This window comes from Grampus griseus, assembly GCF_964374135.1.
Source record: "Grampus griseus genome assembly, chromosome: 3".
NCBI classification, from domain to species: domain Eukaryota; kingdom Metazoa; phylum Chordata; class Mammalia; order Artiodactyla; family Delphinidae; genus Grampus; species Grampus griseus.
The window spans coordinates 13383105-13410697 of NC_139019.1; the positions used below are offsets into that span (position 1 = coordinate 13383105).

Sequence of the window (27593 nt, forward strand, 5' to 3'; positions counted from 1 at the left end):
GCCCCCAGCAGGAAGAGGACAGAGGGGTGTGGAAGACTGACTCTCCCCGCCCCTTCCTACGTCCCACAGAACAAGGAGCCTGGTAAAGCGATGCATAGAGGCCAGGCCCCTGCCGCCCAAGGAGCAGAGCTCAGGGAAAGCACCAAGGGAAGGGGGCAGATGGTGTGAGCTATCCCACGTTCTGGGGACAGCACTCCAACGGATCCCGGGTGGCCTCAGCCTGCAGCGGCTTGAAGCAGGATTTTGGTTCCCTGGCCAGAGATTGAAGTCAGGCTGCAGCAGTGAGAGCGCTGAATCCTAGACACTAGACCAGTGGCCAGTGACAAGGCCCTGGCCCATACAGCTTTGCAGAAAGTGCATTTCCACAGAGAAACGGAAAGCAGTGAAACAAGGATACTGTTTATTAGGACGAGAGAGAGTACGCGTGGATAGACACACACGTGCATAGACACACGGGCGGGCTCAGGGAGAGAGTCGCACCCTCGTGGTAGTTTAAATCACCTATATGGGGCATTTCTTCCGGGTTTCCTGTGACCATTCATCTTGCTTTGCCTGGTTCTGAGTCTGTGTTTGGTATATCTCAGGATCCTCCCATGTGTGCGTGCACATCTCTTAGCCAAGATGGATTCCAGCAAAGAGGCCTATGGGTAGGTTGACATCACTCCCCTTTTGACCTCCAAGGAGCTTTTCTGTGCATGTATAGACGGGAAGGTCTCCTTGACCTCGAGAATGAGAAATATGTGGTCTCTTATCTGGGCAGTTGCTCAGCTCTTCTCCTCTTCAGCTTGGAGTATCTGTCCACAGTGGACAGACTCTAGCTGTTTAGCCTGGGGCCCATCTATCTCCTGCCTCACGATGAGCAGGAAGGTCCTGAGGAGGGGGAGGTGTGCTTGACACACCCTAGAAACAGGAAGGGGTTCCAGGACATGATCTCAGTGAGCAAATGGAAACATTGTAGGAAACTGGGTCACTGAGGTAAGTAGGGGCAGAAAACGTAGGACCATGTGGACTCTACAAGCACTTTGTCTCTTATTTTATTTTTGTTTATTTTTTTTGCGGTACGCGGGCCTCTCACTGTTGTGGCCTCTCCCGCTGCGGAGCACAGGCTCCAGACGCGCAGGCTCAGCGGCCATGGCTCACGGGCCCAGCCACTCCGCGGCATGTGGGATCTTCCCGGACCGGGGCACGAACCCGTGTCCCCTGCATGGTCAGGCGGACTCTCAACCACTGCGCCCCCAGGGAAGCCCTAGAAGGATTTTTTAATCATACTCAGCACAGTGTACTAAATACTCAGCCATGAACGTGAATGATTGGCTTTGCATTCTTTTTTTTTTTTTTTAACATCTTTATTGGGGTATAATTGCTTTACAATGGTGTGTTAGTTTCTGCTTTATAACAAAGTGAATCAGTTATACATATACATATGTTCCCATATCTCTTCCTTCTTGCGTCTCCCTCCCTCCCACCCTCCCTATCCCACCCCTCCAGGCGGTCACAAAGCACTGAGCCAATATCCCTGTGCCATGTGGCAGCTTCCCACTAGCTATCTACCTTACGTTTGTTAGTGTGTATATGTCCATGACTCTCTCTCGCCCTGTCACAGCTCACCCTTCCCCCTCCCCACATCCTCAGGTCCGTTCTCCAGTAGGTCTGTGTCTTTATTCCTGTCTTACCCCTAGGTTCTTCATGACATTTTTTTTTCTTCTTAAATTCCATATATATGTGTTAGCATACAGTATTTATTTTTCTCTTTCTGACTGACTTCACTCTGTATGACAGACTCTAGGTCCATCCACCTCACTACAAATAACTCAGTTTCGTTTCTTTTTATGGCTGAGTAATATTCCATTGTATATATACGCCACATCTTCTTTATCCATTCATCTGATGATGGGCTGGCTTTGCATTCTTAATGACTTTTAGGCAGGTGTGATGGCCATGTCTTGCTCTATATTGTACAGGTTTATTTTTTCAGGTTAATATCGTTCATTTTAGAACGCATGTGTGAAGGGAATTTAACTGCATTCTTCAACAGTTAACTTGCTTTGTGCAGACTGTCAAAGGGAATGTGATTATAGGATGACCAGAAACCTGCACTTCATTAGGACCCAAAAGCCTTCTACTCCCAGTAACCCTGCTTCTCTTTTCCTGTCCAGTCTTCCAAATGGGGAATGTCCATGCAGCTGCCTCTCATCTTGTCGCTCCTGGCCTTCTCTTTGTGACTGTAGAGTACGCAGTGACAGTTTTATATTGGTTGTCTTGCTTTCACATGGCTGTGCTTTTTTTCCCCTTACAGCATATGTTTAATATTTAAGATGAGACAGAATGTTTAAAGTTGTGGTGTTATCAGTTTGTTTTCCTTAGAAGGCACAGATGCCCCAGTATGCGAAGTCCTGGAACTCTTAACATCCTCATAGCACAAAGTGCCCAACTTTGCATCTCTGTTTACACAATTATGATTATCTAAATGGTCGAATGTTTTGAGCCAGCACATTTTCGCTCTTTGCAGCCATTATGTTGATTGAAGACAACTGAACAATATACAAGGAAGAATTCAGTGCTTTGATTAAAAGAAAAAAGTGTCCAGATGACTTGAGGAAGCTGGTCAGTTCCCCGTATGAGAGGTACTTTGGCTTAAGTAGTAATGCTGGTATTCACAGTTTGCCCATGATTGAGTGGAGGGCTTACTCTTTAGGAGAGAACTTGCTAGCTTTCTTTGTGGGGTCCCACATAGGTCTCCAGTTGGCCTGTACAGCTCAAGAGTCAGCGGCTCAGTACAATTCTTTCACCAAGTCCCCTAGACTGAGAGAAGTCACGGAGCTGTCCTCAGAAATCCAACACCATGTTGTCACTGTCAGTCCTTCCAGGCCAGTTCAGTTCCTGCCTCTCTGATCTCTGGTGAGCACGGTGTAGGCTCTCAACAGAAGTGCGATGATATTGATGGTGACATTTTCAAGTGGTAGGTCTAGGCAAGCAGATCAGAGCAAGCCCTGAAGGACTGGCTGGTAACTTGCCTGCCAAATGTCTAGGTCAAGGGCATTTCCACAAAAGGGCTGGGAGAGGAAGACAGCAGTCACCATGCTGATGACCTCTGTGCTACTTGCAGAAAATTCAGCAGGTTGAAGGCCAGGCAAGCCAAATGAGTACACTGAGGAGAAAAGTCCATTTAAAAGGATATATTAAACTCCATGCGCAACATTTCAGAAATAAAAGAGTGGAAAATGGGACCCACCTAGGAAAGGAAAAGTTTCTTAAAAGATCGGACTCTCAGTTCTTTAGTTGAAGGATTCTGACAAATGATGCCTATCTAGAGGTCAATTCCCATCCCTTACCATGCCCTTTCCAGTATTGTGCCCACTGGGTGCAGACTATTAAATACAGGAGTTGGGAGGAGGGGGTTTAGATGTAAACATCATGAAATCTGATGAAGGCTCTCCTCACCCTTTGGTATTGTCACACTTCTCTCCAGAAAGATCAACACCTTCTTAGTTGCCATAGCTTTATCTTTTTATGGCCTCTGGTCTCTGCATGCACATGAAAACAAATTCTTTTTGACCAGCAACAATTTTTCCTTTCTTTGTGCAAAAATAGGGAGGAAGTAGGAAAACCCAGAATTTATTCAGACATTTGACTTTTTTTTTTTAAACATGGTTTTAGTTCTCAATTTTGAAAGATAGAACCATGAAGAGATATTTTTGTGGAATCTCCTTTAAAGGAGATTATACAACTTTGCCACGTAGTAACTGCCTTAATGTTTTGTTTTGTTTTTTTCTATTTCTCATGCAACTCAAAATTTTCAAAACAGATTAGAGGTCAGAGTGCCACTAATTCATTTCAAAAAAGTCTAGCACATGGGGCAATAGAATATATATCAATACTTGTATTGTCGTCCACGCTTTCACAATCTAGGGATCGAAACCTTGGACACTGACTTTCTCTTTATGTAACTTTTGGAAACTACATTTTTATAGCCCCTGGAAAGAGAAGGAAAGAATTGGAGAAATAATGGTTATTTTAGGGACCTAAGCTTAAGGTTGACATTGTGAAATACAGCACCCTTAGAACATCCCATGGTAGTTGCTGCATTTCATGGTACAATATATTATTATCTCTGCATCTTCATAGGTACAGCTTTCTATTGTGTTTATAATTTTTATCACTAAAGTCATAGGACTACTTCAAGCATTATTTTTCTTGGCTACTCTAATTTAAAGATGTATTCTTGTATTTTGATAGACTTCTAAGTTTTGAGCCAGATTTGTTCGTACTAGGTTATCTGTTTAGTCGAATGTAAATTGCAACGGACCCTTTCTGACATTTTGTGTACTTATTTACAACGAAAACATGCAAAACTCATAACCCTGATGTGAGTACACAATGCTCTTTGTTCCCTATTTTGAGTAGGTAACAATGCCAAACTCTAAAGAGGGGTAAATTATAAACGCTTTGTGGCTTTTGTGGCAAAAACAGAGGTTCTTTGCAATGATTAAGTATTCGATAAATTATGGTTGTGATGGGTTACTCCTAATTTTATTGTGATCGTTACAGAATTCAAATCATAAGAAGAAAAACTATTTCCAGGGATAAAGGACAGCTCTGTTCAAAGCTCAAAATGAGTTCCAGGTCTGTAAGATACAAAAAAAGAAAGAATTATGTTAATAACAAACCACACACTTGATATCTTGCACATTAATCTTGGTCCTAAATGTTTCCCTAAGAAAATGAAATCTCTGTTTCATAACTGTTTGACTGTATTTATGTAGGTTATTTTTTTTATAATGAAGAAAAGTGTGTCCTTTACATTACATGACTGGCCAAAGATGATTATTAAAAGTACAAATACCTGACCATTTCTTTGTGGCTTGTGCCATTCTGTTATGTAATTAAGTATTATAATAGTCAATCACTGAATATTTAACTGTACTGTTTCATAAGGTTCTTGACATGGCTAGAAGAACCAAATGGACCATTTTGCAAAATGCAAAAATCATCTTTTTATTTTCTTGATCCATGGAGCCAATCTTTTAGCTTTCAACCGTGAATTTTTTTGTTATTCAGAATAACCTGAAATTAACTCTTAAACAATAAAACATTGAAATTTCTTAAAATCTAAAATTAAGCTGCCATTTTCAACTTATTTTCTGGTTTTGAACTGTTTTAAGAGATTTGATCTTCTCCTTAACCAAAAAGTACTAACTTACTGCTTAGAGGCCAACCTGCACACCATCTGACCCAGAATGAGGAATTTTTTTAAGGGTGTTCACTTTGAATGAGCCGAAACAATTCCTACCTCAAGGCTTCTATCTGCTCAACCTCTGAAGCATAAATCTGAAGATGTTTTTATCATCTTTGGAAGTAATCTTTGCTCCTATTAATTTAATAGAGAGAGATTTTAAAACCAAGTGAATAAGTGTAACAGCAACAAATCTTGAGGAAAACCCAAGCCACCAGCCTGGCAAATGTCAAAGTGTTACCATTTGCTGGTAAAAAATAAGTATTTTAAGTTCAGATCTAAAGTAATGAAAGTAAGCAGAGTGGTCCACCCACGAGAACCATCTGGATATCTTGGGTTAGGGGAGGCAAAGGGAAAAATGCAGGGGCAGGAGAGAGGGGGTAAATCCTGAGTTACCTCCCAGTCTACTCATGGGCCACCACCTACACCCTGACCCATGTTCCAAGGTCAAACCATGGCCTCCTGGGGAAACTAGAAGTTTCCTACTAAATATGAAACATCCTAGAATACGAAATATCCATATATTATACATGTTGAACCAGAATCTACCATTTTGTTTGCTACGACTAAATCTTGAATTTTGGTTAAAAGAGAAATAAAGGAACACGTTGTCCAAAAAAGCTATTGTAAATAGAGATCATCTCCGACGTATCAAATGTATACATCCTCCCCTCCTGGTTCCCAGCCCTGACCCCAAGCATTTTTGTTTTAATGATCTCAGGATTAAGCGGGAGCTTTCAGCGCTGATTATGCTGAACCGCATGTTATAATTAGGAACTTACGTTTAGATTTATTTTTTCAATCGTCACCCAAATGCTGCTAAGAGATATACTCAATAAGTATACACTTCTAGATATCTTTCTAAAGAGAAAAATGACCCAGAAATTATGGACTGGTTGGAATATGGGTGAATTGGAAAGTTGATAAAAGGTCCTAATTCTACAGAAAAATATGCAGTTGGTGTGGAAGGATTTCCCAGAAGTATTTCAGTTTGCTTGAATTCTATGCTGCAGCCGAATTTCCTTAAGGTTGTTATTAATTTCCCTTTAAAATGAGGACTTCCTAAAACAAGCATGAATTAATAATGTAGTCCAGAATTGGGCCCATGTGAGCCAGCCATGTACAGTACTGCCCCCAAAATCCAGGGGCCCATTGAAAAGCCAGTCTTTGTGCTACTGAGTATTGGGTCTATTCCTTGAAATAACCCTACCTTGTAGGGAGGCCCTGGAGGCTCTCAAGCAGAGATTTATATATATATATATATATCTTTATTGGAGTATAATTGCTTTACAATGTTGTGTTAGTCTCTGCTGCATAATAAAGTGAATCAGCTACATATATACATATATCCCCATATCCCCTCCCTCTTGAGCTTCCCCTCCCACCCTCCCTATCCCACCCCTCTAGATGGTCACAAAGCACCAAGCTGATCTCCCTGTGCTATGCAGCAGCTTCCCACTAGCCATCCATTTTACATTTGCTAGTGTATATATGTCAATGCTACTCTCTCACTTCGTCCCAGCTTCCCCTTACTCCACTGTGTCCTCAAGTCCGTTCTCTACGTCTGCATCTTTATTCCTACCCTGCCACTAGGTTCATCAATACCGTTTTTTTAGATTCCATATATGTGCGTAAGCATCCGGTATTTGTTTTTCTCTTTCTGACTTACTTCACTCTGTACGACAGACTCTAGGTCCATCCACCTCATTACAAATAACTCAATTTCGTTCCTTTTATGACTGAGTAATATTCCATTGTATATATGTGCCACATCTTATTTATCCATTCATCTGTCGATGGACATTTAGGTTGCTTCCAAATAAGTCCTGACAATTGTAAATAGTGCTGCAATGAACATTGTGGTACATGTATCTTTTTGAATTATGGTTTTCTCAGGGTATATGCCCAGTAGTGAGATTGCTGGGTCATATGGTAGTTTTGTTTTTTTAAGGAACCTCCATACTGTTCTCCATGGGAGCTGTATCAATTTACATTCCCACCAACAGTGCAGGAGGGTTCCCTTTTCTCCATACCGTCTCCAACATTTATTGTTTGTAGATTTTTTAATGATGGCCATTCTGACCGGTGTGAGGTGATACCTCATTGTTGTTTTGATTTGCATTTCTCTAATGATTAGTGATGTTGAGCATCTTTTCATGTGTTTGTTGGCAATCTGGATGTCTACTTTGGAGAAGTGTCTACTTAGGTCTTCCACCCTTTTTTCTTAAATTAATTAATTTATTATTTATTTATGGCTGTGTTGGGTCTTCCTTGCTGCGCACAGGCTTTCTCTAGCTGCAGCGAGCGGGGGCTACTCTTCGTGACGGTCCACGGGCTTCTTATTGCGGTGGTTTCTCTTTATTGCCGGCACGGGCTCTAGGCGCACGGACTTCAGTAGTTGTGGCTTGTGGGCTCTAGAGCACAGGCTCAGTAGTCATGGCACATGGGCTTAGTTGCTCAGCAGCATGTGGGGTCTTCCCGGACCAGGGCTCCAACCCGTGTCCCCTGCATTGTCAGGCGGGTTCTTAACCACTGCACCATCAGGGAAGTCCCATTCTGCCCATTTTTGGATTGGGTTGTTTGCTTTTTTGATACTGAGCTGCATGAGCTGCTTGCAAATTTTGGAGATTAGTCCTTTGTCAGTTGCTTTGTTTGCAAATATTTTCTCCCATTCTAAGTGTTGTCTTTTCGTCTTGTTTATGGCTTCCTTTGCTGTGCAGAAGCTTTTAAGTTTCATTAGGTCCCATTTGTTCATTTTTTTTTTTATTTCCATTCCTCTAGGAGGTGGATCAAAAAGGATCTTGCTGTGATTTATGTCATAGTGTTCTGCCTATGTTTTCCTCTAAGAGTTTTATAGTGTCTGGCCTTACATTTAGGTCTTGAATCCATTTTGAGTTTATTTTTGTGTATGGTGTAAGGAAGTGTTCTAATTTCATTCTTTTTCATGTAGCTGTCCAATTTTCCCAGCACCACTTATTGAAGAGGCTATCTTTTCTCCATTATATATTCTTGCCTCATTTGTCAAAGATAAGGTGACCATATGTGTGAGGGTTTATCTCTGGGCTTTCTATCCTGTTCCATTGATCTTATTTCTGTTTTTGTGCCAATACCATATTGTTTTGATTACTGTAGCTTTATAGTATAGTCTGAAGTCAGGGAGCCTGATTCCTTCAGCTCTGTTTTTCTTTCTCAAGATTGCTTTGGCTATTCGGGGTCTTTTGTGTTTCCATACAAATTGTAAAAACTTTTGTTCTAGTTCTGTGAAAAATGCCATTGGTAATTTGATAGGGATTGCATTGAATCTGTAGATTGCTTTGGGGAGTATAGTCGTTTTCACAATGTTGATTCTTCCAATCCAAGAACATGGTATATCTTTCCATCTGTTTGTATTGTCTTTGATTTCTTTCATCAGTGTCTTATAGTTTTCTGCATATAGGTCTTTTGCCTCCTTAGGTAGGTTTATTCCTAGATATTTTATTCTTTTTGTTGCAATGGTGAATGGGAGTGTTTCCTTAATTTCTCTTTCTGATTTTTTGTTGTTAGTGTATAGGAGTGCAAGAGATTTCTATGCATTAATTTTGTATCCTGCAGCTTTACCAAATTCACTGATTTGCTCTAGTAGTTTTCTGGTGGCATCTTTAGGATTTTCTCTGTATAGTATCATGTCATCTTCAAACAGTGACAGCTTTACTTCTTCTTTTCCAATTTGAATTCCTTTTATTGCCTTTTCTTCTCTGATTGCCATGGCTAAAACTCCCAAAACTATAATAATAATAGTGAATAATAGTGGTGAGAGTGGGTACCCTTGTCTTGTTCCTGATCTTAGAAGAAATGCTTCCAGTTTTTCACCATTGAGAATGATGTTGGCTGTGAGTTTGTCACATATGGCTTTTATTTTCTTGAGGTAGGTTCCCTCTATGCCCACTTTTTCAAGCAGAGATTATGAACTTGGGCTACAGCAGGAACTCGCCATGCAAGTGTATCCTAGGTCACCTTAAAGTATCCATCCACCCACCAGGCTGCAAAGAGACCCTCAGTAGGTAAATAAAACAATATTTAAATGTGTGAAGTTCCTTTATTGGTCCCTTCTCTATTTGATAGTATGGAGAGAATAAAATATTTCTCTATATCATTGGGTCATTGGTTTTCCCAAGCACTAAAAAAATGATAATAGGAACATTGTATTTGAGTCAATATTTATATAGTACTTAGAACAGGGTCTTATATATAATAAATGCTTTATACATTTTTTATATTAAAAGAAATTGTAAAGAATTTAAACAATGGTGGATCATATTTTCAAATGGTTAAGGAAATTCAGGAACTTGCTTTGCTTTGGAAACAATTCTAATTAATTATTGATATTTTACATGTTCATAAGTTTACTGGTGATTTCTGTTTTTTCTCACTTGAGAGCTGAATGTGTGAGCTAGACTATTTCTCCCTGTAGGGCCTATTTTCTGCTATGAACTGAAAATTTATGTTTCTCTTTACCAAAATCTAAATTCAATACTATACCATCTATTGCACTTTGAAAGATGCAAACGTTGGAATTTCGTAACTATTCATGGAGAAATAAGGCAAAAGCATTATCTGACAATTGAAGGTAGAAAGCAATTAAGGCAGCCATATAAAGTACAACTTGAAGTGGAAAATTATGGATTGCAAGCCTTTTCATGGAAATCTATGTGTTTTCTTGTCTAGACAAAACTGGCTCATTTCCCAAGCTTTGCAAAAGCTATCCATGAGCTCTCTGGGAAAAAACAAATAAATATTACGGTCTCTCCCACACTGTCAAGGAAAAGCCAATTCCAATTATTACAATTGATGGGTGAATCAATTTGGGGCAAAAACAAAACACACACACATACAAAACTTCCTGTTCCATTTTAGGTAACTAAAGTTAAACAGAATACATTTTAAAATTGTGGGCCAATGTAGAAAGGTTATTCTTTTTTTCATTTATTGTGAGTTTTCATGTTTCATTGTTATTAGAAGTGAGCAGTGATGTGACTCATGTACAACAGCAGGTACCGTGAACAAAGCACTAAGAATTTGGCTCTCAGATACTTCAGGTGATGTGAGCTGCAACAGAATGTTTTTGTGTGTGCATGTGTCTTTTTAAATATTTTCCGAGTAGACGAATTTTTTAAAAATTTTATTTATTTATTTTTGGCTGCGTTGGGTCTTCATTGCTGCGTGGGGGCTTTCTTTAGTTGCGGCGAGCGCGGGCTACTCTTCGTTGCGGTGCGCGGGCTTCTCATTGCAGTGGCTTCTCTTGTTGCTTCTCTTGTTGCAGAGCACGGACTCTAGGCAGGCTTCAGTAGTTGTGGCTCGCGGGCTCTAGAGCACAGGCTCAGTAGTTGTGGCTTGCAGGCTTAGTTGCTCTGCAGCATGTGAGATCTTCCCGGACCAGGGCTCAAACCCGTGTCACCTGCATTGCCAGGTGGATTCTTAACCAATGTGCCACCAGGGAAGTCCAACGAATATTTTTAAACTAAGTGTGTATGCTACCTCAGCCTAAATTAAGTGGAGGGCCAAAGATGAGATGTTGATGAAGGACAGAGATGTTCCAGCCCGTTCAGTCTGAACCATCTGGTTGCTCCAAGTACCAGGCAGTCCCCGACTTATGACTTTCCAGCGTTATGATGGTGTAAAAGTGATATGCAAATGTTGAACTTTGATTTTTCCCAGCCTGGCATGATGCGGTGCCATGCTCTCTCATGATGCTGGCTAGTGGCAATGAGCCAGCTGTCAGTCAACCACATGATCACGAGGGTAAACACTACCCAGACCACTATTCTCTTTTTCACTGTCAGTACAGTATTCAATACATTACATGAGATATTCAACACTTTATTATAAAATAGGCTTTGTGTGGGCTTCCCTGGTGGCACAGTGGTTGAGAGTCCGCCTGCCGATGCAGGGGACACGGGTTCGTGCCCCAGTCCGGGAAGATCCCACATGCCACGGAGCGACTGGACCTGTGAGCCATGGCCGCTGAGCCTGCGCGTCCGGAGCCTGTGCTCCGCAACGGGAGAGGCCACAACAGTGAGAGGCCCGCGTACCGAAAAGAAAAAAAAAAAAAAGCTTTGTGTTAGATGATGTTGCCCAACTGTGTTCTCGTGTAAGTGTTCTGAGCATGTTTAAGGTAGGCTTGGCTAGTTATGATGTGCAGTAGGGTAGGTGTATTAAATGCACTTTCAACTTAAGATATTTTCAACTTATGATGGGTTTATGCAGACGTAATTCCTTCATAATGGGAAGAAGACCTGCACTTCCTATAAATATTTCCAACTCCAAACAAAAGAAAACTGAAAGGGGTTTGTTGTAGGGCCAAGCAAAGAACATTTCCTTTTGCTCTTTAGGTAGACAGTTTCTTGGTGGCCGAATCCAGTTGTGACTCCCGATTGACTTAGAGATGCAGGAGAACAGCTCCTGGACTCAAGGTGCTTGCGGTCCGGTGAGTGGAGAGACGCTGTGTGAAAAGGGCCATGGTACAGCTACAATTCTGTGCAACAGTAAAAGTAGTTAAATAATTCAGCCTGGGTGGATCTGGAAAGGCTTGACAGAGAAGCTGACATCCTACTGGGAACTGGAGCAATGACTGGGAATCAACCAGTTAGTCTGGGGGAAAAGAACTTCTAGGCCAGGAGAGCAACATGAGCACGTGCTCTGAGATGTGAACTTGGGGGAAGCGTCTCCTACACACTGTAAAAAAGATTAGACTTTGTTACCTAGGTAGTGCCTAATGCAATGTCCGGCACATAACAATCATTCAGTTAAAAAGTATGGGAAGAAGTGTACTGGTTTTCAGGGCTACCGTTACAAAGTACACGAACCAGGTAACTTAACAGAATTTCTTGTTTCACAGTTCTGGAGGCTAGAAGTCCAAAATCAAGGTACTGGCAGGGACACGGAGAAGGATCCTTTCTTGCCTCTTTCAGCTCCTGGTGGCCCCAGATGTTCCTTGGTTTATGGCAGCATAACTCCAGTTTCTGCCTCGATCTTTATACTGCCATCTTACCTCTGTGTCTGTTTCTGTGTTTTCTCTCCCTGTGTCTCTGCTTTCTTTTCTTGTAAGGACACCAGTTATATCAGATTAGGAATCACCTTAATTGAGTATGACTGCATCTTAACTTGATTACGTCTTCAAAGACTCTTTTTCCAAGTAAGGCCACATTCACAGGTAGCAGGGGTTAGGACTTCAGCATAATTTTGTAGGGGACCCAGTTCAAACCCCAACGAAAGGTATGAGCCATTCAAGTTTTGTTGCAGGAGACTTGGACCATATTTTAGAAAATTGACTCTAAATGCAGTGCCAAGGCTATATTAGAGTGCTGGAGAATTGGAAGGAAGGCCAGAGTAAGGGCTATCAGTCAAGGAGTTGTTGAGAGAAGACAGAGATGATGAAAACTTGAACTGAGGAGATAGCAGTGGAGACAGAGAAAGGGAGGGGAATCCTACTTCCATAAACTAATCAAAGTGAGGGACTTGACAACTTATTAGATATAGGTAGGATTCAAGGTGATTCCCAGATTTCCAGCTTAGGAGGCAGACTTGACCAGCAGTAATACCTTAACACCAATACAGAAAGTAACAGGAAAAGGTTGTTTCCCAAAGGGTATTGATGCATTCAGTCTTGTACATATTGTATTGGAGATACACTTGTGGGAAAGAGTTAGTATAGATGGCATTGTCCAGTAGAACTCTCTACAGTGACGGAATTGTACTGTATCGGTGCTGTCTGGTAAAACAGCCGCTGGCTATATGTGGCTAGTGAGTCCTGAAATGTGCACACAAGGAGCTGAATTTTTAGGTTAATTTTAATAAATTGAATTTCTAGTAGCCTTAGATGGCTAGTGGCTACCATAGTAGGCAGCACTGTTCTAGCAGGTATTTGGCTATATGTATTTAATGTTTGGGCGAGATATGCAGAAAGAGCATGGTCTAGACTGGAACTTGAGTTTCAGGAGTCATTAGCTTAGAGGCACTTGCTGAAGCCTTGTGAGCGCATGAGCCCACGGTGAGGAGGGGGGCAGATGCTAACAGAAGAATTAACGATGAAACTCTGTGGAAACACTGGTGTATAAGTGGTGCACCACGGAAGAGGGTGAGAAAACAGCTCCTGAGAAGGAGAAAGGAAAAGCAGAAGAGAGAAAGGTGCTGCAAAACCAGGAGAGAAATTTCAAGGAGAGAGCAGTCCACCGTGACATAAAAAATATATATATATAATAAACTATGAGAAAAGACTTTCACCATTACAGTATTCTTTTGCCAGTAAATGCAGTGGTCATATTTTGTTCGCCAAAAGTACATTGTGCTCTAACCATGGATTTTTATCTATATTCTATTTATCTTTATTCTCCCCCATCACCCCCCATTGACGTGAAAGACATTTCAAAGGTTTGTGGCAGCAACAATAAGAAATTTATGAAGGTGGGACTATACATGAAATCTAGTGGGGCAGGAGAAGATGGCCAAGAGACTGCTCACTGGAAATCCAGAAGAGTATGCCCCTAAAAACTCAGCCCCATAGCAGGAGAGCCCAGAAATTCTTTCCCATGAGGTCCTCAGTAGAGATTTATAATTTTTGTCAAACACTTCTACAGATAGCAATATCTTAACCTTTCATGGACTCCACCTAACTACTCTGTAAAGTGGGTGGAATTATTTCCAGTTTACGAAAGAGGAGGTTGGTGGCCCCTGGAGTTTCAGCATCTTGTCTCACATGATGCAAGTTGCCCATAGTAATGCAGAGGCAGGAATCCAAGTTCATCCGTCTTCAATGTTCTTTTCACCTTAACAGTGTTTCCTAAACTTGAGACATTTACAAATGCCGTCATGATCTTTGCCATATCTCTTCACACCTGTACTATTAAATACTATCACTTAATATTTTTAAAAGTAAACTTAAGTTATTTAAAAGCCAGATATTCATAACCTTACTTGAAAGACCAGTATCGTTTGTCATAATTAAATGATTTTTAAATAAGAGTAAATTATAAAGAATCATTTTTACAAAACATTAAAATGTTATTAAATGCTAGCTAAATAACTGCTGCCTGTCAAAGACTTTGAATCTGAACCTTTCTTTTTATTACAAAGGAAGATGAACAAATGGTTAAAGTGGTTCTAAAAACATGCTCTACCCAAAGGAGAATATCTCCTCACCTTTTGAAAAGGGTTGCGTCTAATAGCAGTGGTACTCAGGGATAAAACGTCCTGCTTTCCATTAAAGAATAAATAGTGTAAGGTCATCTCCCTTTGCCATTTTACAGACTTTTTAAAAAGTACTAGGAAGTTATCATTTCAACACAAAGTAAAGCCATAAGGAGGCTGTGAATTATAATCCAGGACTCTTACATAGTTTCTGAGGCCACTTGATACTTCCTCGGGAATAAATTGTCTAAAAGATCCTTTCTAGATACTCTGCGTTGCAGACAAAATGATCCTGCACTATAGATTCCCAAGGTGCCATTCTGTACATTTCACTGATTATATAATATTATGGCTTTTAGAGCAACGTGAGTTAAACGCTTCCTTAGCAGTGTGACTGTTCTCTTTTAGAGGAGCTAAAGGACAAAATAGACTCCACACTCAAATCAGTTTAGAGTCAAAAACTGGATAAATTGAGGAATTGGTGTTAAGCATAAAAATAGAGCCAGGCGTTGGACTAGACTATATCCCCTGATATGAGAGGACCCTCACGCCCTCGTCAAGATTTCAGGGACCAATCACCATACCTCTACCTTTATAGGACTGATCCAGGTGACTGACAAAGCAGGGTTTTTATTCTTGGGCAGAAGTCTTAGCCATAATCTGATCCTGGGGGGTGCCACCTTCTGAAGGACATTCCCAACAAGAACCCTTGAGTCCTAAAGGTAACCCCTCTCAGGTAAAATGCAGGATTAACCTTGTCTGTATAAATTTCCACTTTATAGCAACCAATACCTCAAATAAGTTCTAGGGTGTGTCTTTGATGTGAACCACATTAAGAGAAAATATTTTGAAATAAAACAAGAAGAGAAAGATCTCTTAGATTGTATTTTTTTTTTTTTACTAGCTAGGTTTTATGGATCTATTTTTTTAAGCTTGAGTTTAAGCTAAGAAAAGAAACTTTGCTTTTTATGGCAAGAGTTCTTGAGTAGAAAGGCAGCTTACAATGGAAAGCATCTTGCACAAAAGTTTTGGTAATCAGAGGGGGAAAATGCAGAGTTGCTTTGTAAATTTTGACATTGAAAGGCCAATGCAATGTAAATATGACTTCCTAGAGTGTAAACAGCAGTGGTTTGAAAATAAAAACTTGTACAAAACGGGCAGCTATCTAGTTAGAAGAAAATGTGTCTAATAAGCATGTATGCGTGAGATGCCTTGAATATTTTTGAAACTGTACTATAATTACTGAAGAGGTAAAATTTCCAGGACTTTTGAAACCATGAGAATAAAAGGTCATAGGGTTTTCCCTCCAGAAAAAGACAGCTATACTTTTTGGTATTCTTTACATATTTAATTTAACAGCATAAAGCACATCCTTCGCACATAATTCACATACTTGGAAATGTTTGAAATTATTAATGGAGCCATGAGTTCTTAAACTTTAAAGTATCCACTGTCTCTTATTTTAGAAAACAGATGAAAATATCAGTATAAAAAAGTATAATTCTATTCATTTGATTTACGATCTCCATTGTATGAAATAAAAATTAGCCTCATGTTGAGAAAATCCAAAAGTTTACCAAAAATATTCTTTAATTCAAATGTTTTCCACTACTAGGAGATTTTATATTCACTGTCCTTACCTTGGACTCCTGAAAACTGACTATGTTTTCAGACTTAGACGTACTTTTCTATCCTTTTCCATCCTGGATTTTGTGTGATTCAGGCACATTCTCAACAGAGAGTCTTTTTTTCTCTCTCCCTAAAGGCTACAAGCAATTGGAAAGGGCAGAGTCTTTGCTGTGGATGTACTTGAATGGGGCTGCAGTGCAGAAAGGAGGTGGGTCGGGAACATTTGCTTTATAGTCTACTCAAGTGCAAAAACTCCTGCTTTCCAGACCACACTGGGCACTCAGGCAACAGTAAGCATGTGTGTTAAATGATCCAGTGAATAAATGAATCGTCACTTTCTTTTCTGCCTATAAATCTGTAATCCAAGAATCTGCAGCAGCGCAACCTACTGGATTTTCATACCCAGTGTCTATCCCTGTGTATGTATTCCTTGCAGTTTATTCTGTATATTTTCCTGCAGACATCAGTGGTGTGTGTTTTTATGTTCTTTTTTGGTTTGGGGGATATATCCAGCTTCCCGATATCATTAAGAGACACAGGCCACAAAATACATGTACTATTGCAAAAAACGGTTTGTTCACTTCTCCTTAAATTCTCCCATTCTGCTTTCATGACATTCACATGTGTTCATCTCTATCTTTCTTAGAGTCTTACACATTCATAACTGACAACCTCTTTCCCAATTCCATTTTTTTTTTTTTTTCCGGTACGCGGGCCTCTCACTGTTGTGGCCTCTCCCGTTGCGGAGCACAGGCTCCGGACGCACAGGCTCAGTGGCCATGGCTCACGGGCCCAGCCGCTCCGCGGCATGTGGGATCCTCCCAGACCGGGGCACGAACCCACATCCCCTGCATCGGCAGGCGGACTCTCAACCACTGCGCCACCAGGGAAGCCCTCCAATTCCATTCTTATATGTGAAATTAACCAAACATGTCCTTTTTTGCAGATTTTATCATTTTTCCTTTTATAGCTTTGTCTGTTTGTCCGTCCGTCCATTCACTGATCCATCCTACAACGACGTAATTCATTGAGTGTACCTTTAACTGATTCCGTTACCAATTCATGTATTTATTTTTGAAAAAGGTTTGCTCATAGATTGTCTGCAGAGTAGACAGCAGTCTTGGTAAATTTCACTGGAAATTTTTCATATGTGATGAAGATGTATTTGTCTCCTAAGAGTTTGGGCATTCCTTGTCCTGATATTTCAGGGGACATTTGATCTTCAAAGGAGTGATCCAAGCGGCTTTTGCATACCCCCCTTCCAATGATTCTTGCCAAGAACGCTGTGGGTGGTATCTGCGCCTCATGGCCATGTGGATACCATAGAAGCAGCAGGGAAGAAGGGCTTTTAAACAAGCTACTCTGTGCCATTTCGTGATCTCCATTTCCATTTATCAAAAGGACTTCTCAGAATTTAAGGACACTTAATGCAAGCATCAGTAGATTTGATTCTTGATAGAAGCTTTTGGAGATGTATATTTCACTTGGTACTTTCTGCCAGTGCTATTTTCCCTGCTCAAAATAATGCCTGGGGGCTTCCCTGGTGGCGCAGTGGTTGAGAGTCCGCCTGACCATGCAGGGGACACGGGTTCGTGCCCCGGTCCGGGAAGATCCCACATGCCGCGGAGTGGCTGGGCCCGTGAGCCATGGCCGCTGAGCCTGCGCGTCCGGAGCCTGTGCTCCGCAGCGGGAGAGGCCGCGGCAGTGAGAGGCCCGCATACCGCAAAAAAAAAAAAAAAAAAAAAAAGTAGTGATAATATCCTCCCAGTTATTGTTATACTGTGTTATCTCCCAATGGGTATCACCCTACTACTAAGATAAACAGGTTGAGTTTGCCCTCAAGACATCAGATAGGTAGAAATTCACTTGGAATAGGTATTCAGATATGAAAATATGTTCATTCCTACAAAATATTCTAAAGTCATATTCTAAGTTCATATAAAGTCATCTTTCTTTCTGCTTCTGTTTGTCTTGCAATGTCACAAGGCCAGGAGGAGGGTTCCAGGTTTCTTCTAACTCTATCGTCTTAATATTTGTCTTTGATCCTTTCCTCTCTGTGTGTGTGTCCAGGTATCAAGGCATCAGCATCCTTGTTTCTAAGCTCTATCAGAAAAATTAGCAGCTGTTGCCAATGTCCATTTAGCTGCCAGTCCTCTGAAAAGGACATAGGAGAGAAAACAATGTACAAAGAGAGCACTAGGTCCTTCTGCAGTGCCATGGGCACATGGAATACATGACTTGGTAGCGGAAATGGTCCTTGTTTTGAATTTGAAGCCATACTACCTTTTCCTGGCACATAGACATTGATACTCTAGGACTCTTGATAGTTCTATATGGAAAAAGTACTTCCTGTTTATATAAGTCATTGCTTGTGGCAATAAATGGCTCCAAGTATCAAAGGGTAAAAGAAACTGTGTGGCAAGCTATGCATACTTTTTCCATAATAGCGCTTATTTCCAAATTAAAAATATGTGCTTACGTGTATGTGTGTGCATGTATTCTGCGAAAAAAATATATTTACGTATTTCTATTTCCCCAAATATATATGTTTCTGGGTATAAAATATCAAGAAAAGATACTTTGTGACAACATGTAGATATAAATATCTCCAGGTGTTATTTGTCTTAGTCTGTTCAGGCTACTATTGCAGAAAGGCACTGGGTGACTTATAAACAACAAAAATGTATTTCTCACAGTTCTGGAGGCTGCAAGTCCAAGAGCCTGCTGGCAGACGCGGTGTTTGGTGAGGGCCCACTTCCTCGTAGATATCTGCCTTCTCACTGTCACCTCACGCGGCAGAAGTAAGAGCTAGCTCTGTGAGGTCTCTTTTATAAAGGCACTAATCCCATTCATGAGGGTTCTACTCTCATGACTTAATCACCTCCCAAAGGCCCCACCCCTAGGACCATCAACTTGGGAGTTAAGATTCACTCAGCATGATTTTGAGAGGGCTAGAAACGTTCAGACCATAGCATTACTTATCATTCTTCATTATTTTTATAATTATCGGGTGCTATTTATTCAATTATGACAAACTGTATCCTTGCAAAAATTCTCAGAGGGTTTTTGACCTACTGTAGAATAAATAGGAAAAACTCAGAGAAACCTGGTGTACGCTCTGGAAAAATACACATCCAGGTGTCCTGGCCGAAATCCCCCAGACTCCCCTACTCTACTCCCACCTTGGGGAGCAGTGCAGAGCCATCGTGAATTACTGATGAGAATCCTGTTGCCAAGCACTAGAGAGGAGAGCCATTACCATGCTCCTGAGTCTCCCAGGGCAGAATTTTCCCGACGGAGGTGCCAGACTGCCATCTTTTTCTGAGTGTGAATTCCCTTAATACCAGGGCATGATTATTGGCAAAGAAAAGAAAGAAAAAACTAAAAGCGTTACTGAATGCACAGCAGTGCTAGGCAATCTGGATGCATTCCTATAATCCAGTGCTGGGAGTATGAAAGAGAGACGAAAAGTGAACCCGTTATAGATGCAGGTTTTAGGAATCCACTCCACCTCCACCGTAAGTATAGTTCATTCCTCGGGGGCCTAAATCAAGCCGTGCAGGTCTCCACAGAACAATTAAGTGTCTTCTCTTTCAAGATGAACAGAATGTAGGCAGGCAGGAGAGAGATTTCAGAGCCCTCACAGCTGCTAAAATGTCAGAGCTGAAAGCCTAAGATTGCCCCTCCTTCCTGGTCCAAAAGAAGTTGTTCAACTGCCTAAGAAAAATGGTAACTTCAGAGGCAATTCTTGGAGTTCATGTAATGATGGTTAGTACCGTGGTAGCTTGCATGGCAGTTCTGAAATCCCTAATTGGTTTACACTTAAGCTTTTCCTTAAAGATTTACTGTTTATTGTAGCTGATTACAAAAGAGAGAAGTACATATTTCTTTTCTTATGAATGACTTAAAATGCAGTATGTATACCACCTGGGATAGAAAAGTACATGCCAAGCTAGGTATTAATCCTTTTTAAACATATAAATATTTCCTTTCCATTCAAGACATTTATGTGCACCTACTATGTACCATAAACCTACGTCAGGGGCTGCCAGGACACAATAAGAAAAGGATTTAATCCTGTCTCAAAGGAGTTTTTAGTGTAATAGAAGACATATCTGTCGTCTGTTGCCGCAGCAATACTGTGATACAAATCATCCCAAAACTCAGTATTCTAGCTCCCACGTCTGTGGTTCATCTGGGCATCCATTGACTCCAGCCAGGCTTGGTTGAGCTTGGCCCTGAGCTGCAGGTTGGGGCCAGTTCTGTCTGCTCATCTGATGAGATGATGGACCTCTCGTCATCCTAAGATCAGTGGACCAGTCGAGCATGTTCTTCCCATGGTGATGACAGAAGCAGGTGGGCAAGCCCAACCACACAACCGGCTTTGGACAAATCACATCCCCTAATATTCACTAGCCAAAGCAAGTCACATGGCCAAAGCCAACATCACTGGACCAAAGAAATATACTCTGCCTAGGAAGACTGCAAAGATACGCGACAAAGGATATGGGGATATAGGGAGAAATGCAAAAGTGAGAAAAATAATACAATGAGCCTCATTAGGGAAAGATAAATTCACACATGCCTGTATAACAAAGGGTGGGAATTTCCAAAGGGAAGGGATTAATTATATCTCAAAGACACTAAGGAAGCATTCTTAGTGGAGGTGACATTTGCACTCAGTCACAAAAGGTGTTTGCATTTCAAAAGGCAGACAAGGTGTATGTTATAGGTGTGTCGGGGGGGAGAGGGGTGGACAGATAATAATTTAAGGATGCTCCAGGAGCAATAATGGTGGACACGTGTAGGACAGTCTCAGTGTTAGGTTACAGAGAAGTAAATTCAAAAGAAAACATAGAAATAGAAAAAGTATATCAATAGGAATACTACGAGTAGACAGCAGAGATGTCCTGTGTCAGAAGTTCTTGTGTTATATGTTATTGCCGGAAGTTCTTTGAAAAGACAAGTGTTTGAAAATTCTGAAGGTACGGAATGTGAAAAAGCACACAAGGATGGAGTTTTTGTTTAAGTCTTTAGGGCTATAATTAGAGCTGGAAATGACTTAGAAATTATCCAGATCAACTCACTACTTCACAGATAAAGAAATGTGTATTTTGGAGGTAAATTCATTCCCTCTCTCTCTCTCTCTCTCTGTCTCTATGTATATATATATATATATATATATATATGTGTGTATATATGTATATATACATATATATATGTATATTCACACATCTGTATGAAATAGATAAACATATTTACAAAGAGAATAAATGTCTTCCTAAATAAATCTATCCATCTAAATATGTAAAATATATATTATATAAATATATTAATATAGCACGAGAATAAATTCTTCCATATATATGTATATATGTCTCTCAAGGTTGGGAGAGGGGCAGCTATGAAATGAGCAGACTTCTTAAAGCAGTATTCTAAAGAACTCTCAATCCCTCATAAACAAAAACCACTTGCATCTTCATCAAGTGATCTTTCTGGTTCTGAGGAACAGAATATGAGTCACATTATTCAAATGCAAAGGGAGGAATGATTACTAAGAAGGAAAAATAAGTATTGCCACAGATATTCAAGGCCTGGAAATACCATCTGAAGTGCTAGATCTAATGGAGGAAGGAAGCAGGGGCTCCCCAGAACTCAGACCGCAGAGTTTGGGGTATGGTTATCAAAAGATGGGGGACTGAACCCCAGGGGGCAGGTGAGGGCAGAGACAGCAAATGTTCTCTATACCCACTGGCCAGTCTTCCCCTCTTGGGAAACACATTCCCCTCATTCGTAAATGAAGTGTAACCATCTGCCTAACTAAAGCATAATTAGAAAAGTAAATCAGTTTGTGTTCATAACGTATGAGCTTCCTTCCCAGTATAGAAATAATGAAACTTTGAAGTTGTGCCCTTTAGATAATCGCCATTAACGTGGATCAAAGGTCAGCAAACTACAGCCCTTGTGCCCTTTAGATAATCGCCATTAACGTAGATCAAAGGTCAGCAGACTCTAGCCCTTGGACCAAATCAGCCGACCTGTTCTTACAGGACAAATTTTATGGAAAAATAGCAGCGACTGCTTGTTTACGAATTGTTTATGGCAACTTTTGCACTAAAACAGCAGGGCTGAATAATTGCAACAGAGACAGAACCCATGTGGCCTGCAGTGCCTCAACTATTTCTTATCTGGCCTTTCACAGATAGTGTGCCCACCCCTGATGTAGATATTGGAGGATTAGCCCTTTTCTGGAAGGGGTGAAACGTGCATGTGCTTCCACTTCCGGTGATGGATTCAGCAGGGGTCGGCCCAGGAAGGATGTCAGTGGCCTGAGTGTCACCTCCCTTGCCTCCTTCCCGGGGCTCCGCTCTGGCCATCCTTAACCCTTTGCTCTATCTATGTCCTTTGCCAGACTCCGACCTGAGCATGCGCACACTGAGCACGCCCAGCCCAGCCCTGATATGTCCACCCAACCTGCCGGGATTTCAGAATGGAAGGGGCTCGTCCACCTCCTCGTCCTCCGTCACCGGGGAGACGGTGGCCATGGTCCACTCCCCGCCCCCGACCCGTCTCACCCATCCGCTCATCCGGCTCGCCTCCCGGCCCCCGAAGGAGCAGGCCAGCATCGAACGGCTCCCGGACCACGCCATGGTGCAGATCTTCTCCTTCCTGCCCACCAACCAGCTGTGCCGCTGCGCCCGCGTGTGCCGCCGCTGGTACAACCTGGCCTGGGACCCGCGCCTCTGGAGGACTATCCGCCTGACGGGCGAGACCGTCAACGTGGACCGCGCCCTCAAGGTGCTGACCCGCAGGCTCTGTCAGGACACACCCAACGTCTGTCTCATGCTGGAAACCGTAAGTGTCAGTGGCTGCAGGCGGCTCACGGACCGAGGTCTTTACACCATTGCCCAGCGCTGCCCGGAGCTCCGGCGGCTGGAAGTCTCGGGCTGCTACAATATCTCCAACGAGGCAGTCTTCGATGTGGTGTCCCTCTGTCCCAATCTGGAGCATCTGGATGTGTCAGGTATGTGGCCACGGACCTGCCATCGGCAGGCCCTTCCCAGTGCACCATCCCGAACCCGTAAAGGACGCTGCCACCTGGGAAGGGTCCCCCTTGTGATAGCCAGGGGTCAGGAGGCTGACTCTTCTTCCTGAAAGACTGTCTTTACGGAAGCATGACCCTGGGGGCCAGAGGTATGCCTTTCATCAAATGATGTCAACTTAGAGGAACTAGAGGCACCTTTTGTCTGGCAGTTCAAGTTGGGGTGACTTTTAAGCGTGTCTTTCCTCCCCATCATTCTCAAAGTAATTTCAGAGCAACCGTAGATTATGGGAACTAAACATCTAATCACAGATAAATAGGAACCAACTCTAACTCAAACGGAGGTAGTTTAGAAAGTGCCCTGACATCCACTGGTTACTGTTTCATGGAGCCTGAGTGCTGTGTCTAAGCTGATTCTGTGTTGTGGCCTGTGATTGTGATTGTTCACCATTTTGCAGACATTGGGGAAAATCCATCATGGCCAAGCACCTCTTCCTATTTCACCCCTACTCTCCTCACCCTTGGGTTGATTTTGCACCTTTTCTCAAGCACAGTTCTCAATTAGTAGTGCAAGGTTAGGGCCCACAAGGGAGAGCCTTTTTAGTTCCTTTTAAAAATGAAGGAAATCCCAGCATGGCTGCTTCGCTTGAAGCCCTCTCTCAGGCAGGAAGAATTAAAACCCAGACTCATACTTAGGCGCCAGACAGACGTGGATCCAGCCGGACTAACAGCCTTTCTTTATCTCATCCACTGCTCAGTCAGAAGACGAACATTCGAGAGGCTGAAATGTGTAAGATGCATCAGGGAGTTAAAGAAATGAACAGTGTGAGCTACAACCTCAGGGATTGTTGGGGAAGAGGGTCAAGAAGTAAAAACCACTGTGACGGGTGAATAAACAGAATTGGGGATTTGCAAGCATCTGAGGTAAATGATACCCTCCGGCAAAAGCTGAGGTAAAAGTCGCCTCTCTGAGCTCGCTCTCTCTTTTGAAAACCGACATCTGAAAATATTTCAGATGACAGTCAATTATTTCTCGCAGATTCTTTCCCTTGCTGGAAAGCAGCTCTTTGCCCCCCTCCTTCAGCTGGCTCCAGGACAAAGCCATAGAAACTGTATGTTCAGTTCGTCATGAGCAGCTGTTGGCATAAAGAAGCAGGAAACTAAAAGGTTTTCTTACATTTTCCCCCCAAGGATTTCTGGAAAAAGAAAGCATTGTGATGTGGTAGAAACTAGTTTCAGAACTCTGTGATTTGGGACAATTCACAGCTTTCTCTAGATGTGTTTCCTCTTCGTTTAAAAAAAAAAGGGGGGGGACGGGGGGCTAAGGGATTGGATTCTTTAACAGGCTAAGATTCTGAAGCTTGTGGGCCTCTTTTATAAACACCTCATTTTCTCAGATTAGAAAATGACTCATTTTTGGAATCCTCATCTTAGTTAAAGGGGCAGCCCATGCACCCTCAGTACAGGCTGCAAGTAATTGTGTTCTGTCCTTGGAGTCCGTTTGAAATTCAGAAATGCAGAAACTACTTTGGCTATTTGAGAATGGAAATTTCTGGGCTTCGATCCTGCTTGGTCCCTTTGCTAACCATCATGGAAGCCTTGATGCCCTTCGTCTTTATCAACCTGCCCCGTTGCAGAACCTAAAATATTTATGTATCTTCTTCACATGTCTTCCGATGACACGCTGTGATCTGGGTATATAAAGACTGTGTACACAGGGGAAGCTCTGACTCACCGAGAGCACATAATTGTAGATATTGGCAGGAGTGGTGATGGGTATTTTCAGGTAGGTGAACTGGAAGGACCCAACAAGCCATAGGGATGGATTTGTATCACCACCTCTGAACAGTGCCCTCCAGTTCTGAGGGAATCTAGAAATTGTGATTTCACCCATGCCTCGTTCCCTTTGGGTCTTACAGCTGGCCTCTGACAGTGACCGCCTCCTCAATGGCAATAAACTTGACTTTGGAAGACTCATCGCTGGTCTAGAGCCTAATTCCCCCAGAGGACGTGAGACTGCCCCTCCCATCCCTAGCATGCCCACCTTGAAAGTTATCTTTTCAAGTCACTGAAAGTTACTATAACTAGCTCTAGTGTTTTTTCATTACCACTTATTACCTTTTATTAAAGTCTAGTCAGGGTTCTCCAGAGAAATAGAACCAATAGTATATATATAAAGAGATTTATGAAGAGGAATTGGCTCACACAATTACGGCATCTGAGAAGTCCTACAGTTTGCCGTCTGCAAGCTGGAGACCCAGAAACACCAGTGATGCAGTTAGTCTGAGTCTAAAAGTCTGAGAACCAGGGTTGCTGATGGTGTAAGTCTCGGTCCGAAGGCAGGAAGAGACCACTGTGTTAGCTCAAACATTTAGGCAGAGGGAGAGTTCTCCATCCTCCACCTTTTGTCCTATTCGGACCTCAACAGATTGGATGGTGTCCCTCTGCACTGAGAAGGGCAGACTGCTTGACTGAGTTCCCCGGTTCAAATGTTAATCTTAACCAGAAACACGCTCACAGGCACACCAGAAATAAGGTTTAGCCAAATATCTTGGCATTTCGTCCCCTAGCCAAGCTGACATATAAAATTAAATATCACAATTAATAACATCTTTAAACATCAATGGAATATATTAAGACTAACCAATTTTTTTTTTTTTTTTTTTTTTTTGCCGTATGCGGGCCTTTCACTGTTGTGGCCTCTCCCGTTGCGGAGCACAGGCTCCGGACGCGCAGGCTCAGCAGCCATGGCTCACGGGCCCAGCCACTCCGTGGCATGTGGGATCTTCCCGGACCGGGGCACGAACCCGTGTCCCCTGCCTCGGCAGGCGGACTCCCAACCACTGCGCCACCAGGGAAGCCCCTAAACAATTTTTGAAGTATAAAATCTTGTGATTATTACAAGTGAAACGGCTTCAAAAGGGTCCCCTGTAATTGGAGATCTGGGAGTCCTCCTTACTATTCTTCCTAATCTTTTATATCAGACCAGTTGAATCCTGTCCCTGTGACTCTACTTCCCCAGAATCTCGAGTCCGTCCCCTCTCCCCTGCCTGCCAGCCTGGATGCATGCTTCCCCCATCATTGTCCCTACACCCATCTCAGCCTCATCAACCCGCCCTCCACACAGCCAGCCTCCAAAGGGATGTCTTCAGACTGCAAGTCTCACCATTCATTTTCCTACATAAAATCTCCAATTCCTCCTCACGACATACAGGAAAAAGTTCCTCAGCAGAGTATATATGGCCCTTTGTGAGCTGCCCTTTTCAAGTTCAAACCTCACGCCTTTCCTTTGTAACCTGAGTGCTCCCTTCTATAGAACCAGTTGCATTTCCCAAACACATCATGCCTGTGCACACTGTGATGTATGGGCACTCTCTGACCTGCGTGCCATTCCCTCCTCTGCCCCCTGCCTCTCCCCAACAGCCCTCTTAACAGATTTCTCATTGCTGGAGCCCCAGCGCAAGCATCCCTTAAGTAAAGCCTTCCCTGCCTGATGCCCGGTAAGCTGAAGGTTTCCTCCCAGGTGTCTACCTTTTGAGTATAAGCAGGTAGAGTGTTACTGGGTTTTGCCACTGTATACTTGTATATTTCCAGATTCCTTTCTCTCAATTCATTACAAGCTTTATATGGGCAAAAGTGAGGCATATTTTATCTCTGCACTTTACGATATTGTAATGAAGTGAACAGAGGGGTGTCAAAGCCCTAAACAGTCATCTTGACCTCTGAAGCATTCAAACAAAGTTGTCATTGGTTAATACTCTGAACGAGCATTTAGGAAGCTGTGTGCAGTAAATAAAACTTCCTCACCAGTAAAATTGAGTTCATTAGGAGGATTAAATGAGTTAATTCATGATAAGTCCTCACATGTGTGTTCTGCTGAAAACTATGTAGCAAGCATTCAATAAATCATAACTGTTATCATCATTTTTGGATTGTCATTGTTATTAAGATGCTTGCAGGGCAGAGATTGGTCTTCAGTGACAGTAGCTGGTCTTCATCAGGCCTTTTATATCCCAGAGAAGTAGATATTATTACCCCAATAATGAGAGGAAGTGGTAATGAAGAGCATATTTGTGAAAGCTGAACTAAATCTGGAATTAATTGAAGATATCCCCAGATTTATTCAACCCATACTGTTCACTCTCTGTTGTGTAATATCCCTACTCCTTACCCTGAATGTTAAGGCAGGCCCCCAAGATCTGATCCCAATGGACCATTCCCATCTTAGTTGCCATTAAATCCTATGTTCTAGCCTATCAACACTCCTCACTCCCCCTCTGCCTCTATGCTTTCTTGTCTCTCGAATTTGCTCATACTATTACCTTATACTACCTGGGCTCCATATCTGTGTATTAAAGTTGTTTCTCTCTTCCAAGAATCCCCATATAGGTATCACCACTCCCAAGACTTCTGATGCCCCAGTGTCTAAATATTCACTTCATGCTGACACATCTACTGTAAATCCCTCATGCAATTCATCAGTTGCATGCTATATATACCATCCCTGCTATATTAGAAACCTTGGAT

The 27593-nt window shown here is 42.2% G+C and overlaps 1 protein-coding gene across 1 annotated transcript in view; it reads left to right on the forward strand.

Annotated features, from left to right (window-relative positions):
* The window catches only part of FBXL7 (F-box and leucine rich repeat protein 7), a 419772-nt gene that overhangs the window by 385971 nt on the left and 6208 nt on the right, over nucleotides 1–27593 (forward strand). The window contains exon 3 of the mRNA XM_082651918.1: nucleotides 22437–23048. Within this exon, the coding sequence (XP_082508044.1) occupies nucleotides 22437–23048 (612 nt within the window). The remainder of the gene's footprint in view (nucleotides 1–22436; nucleotides 23049–27593) is intronic.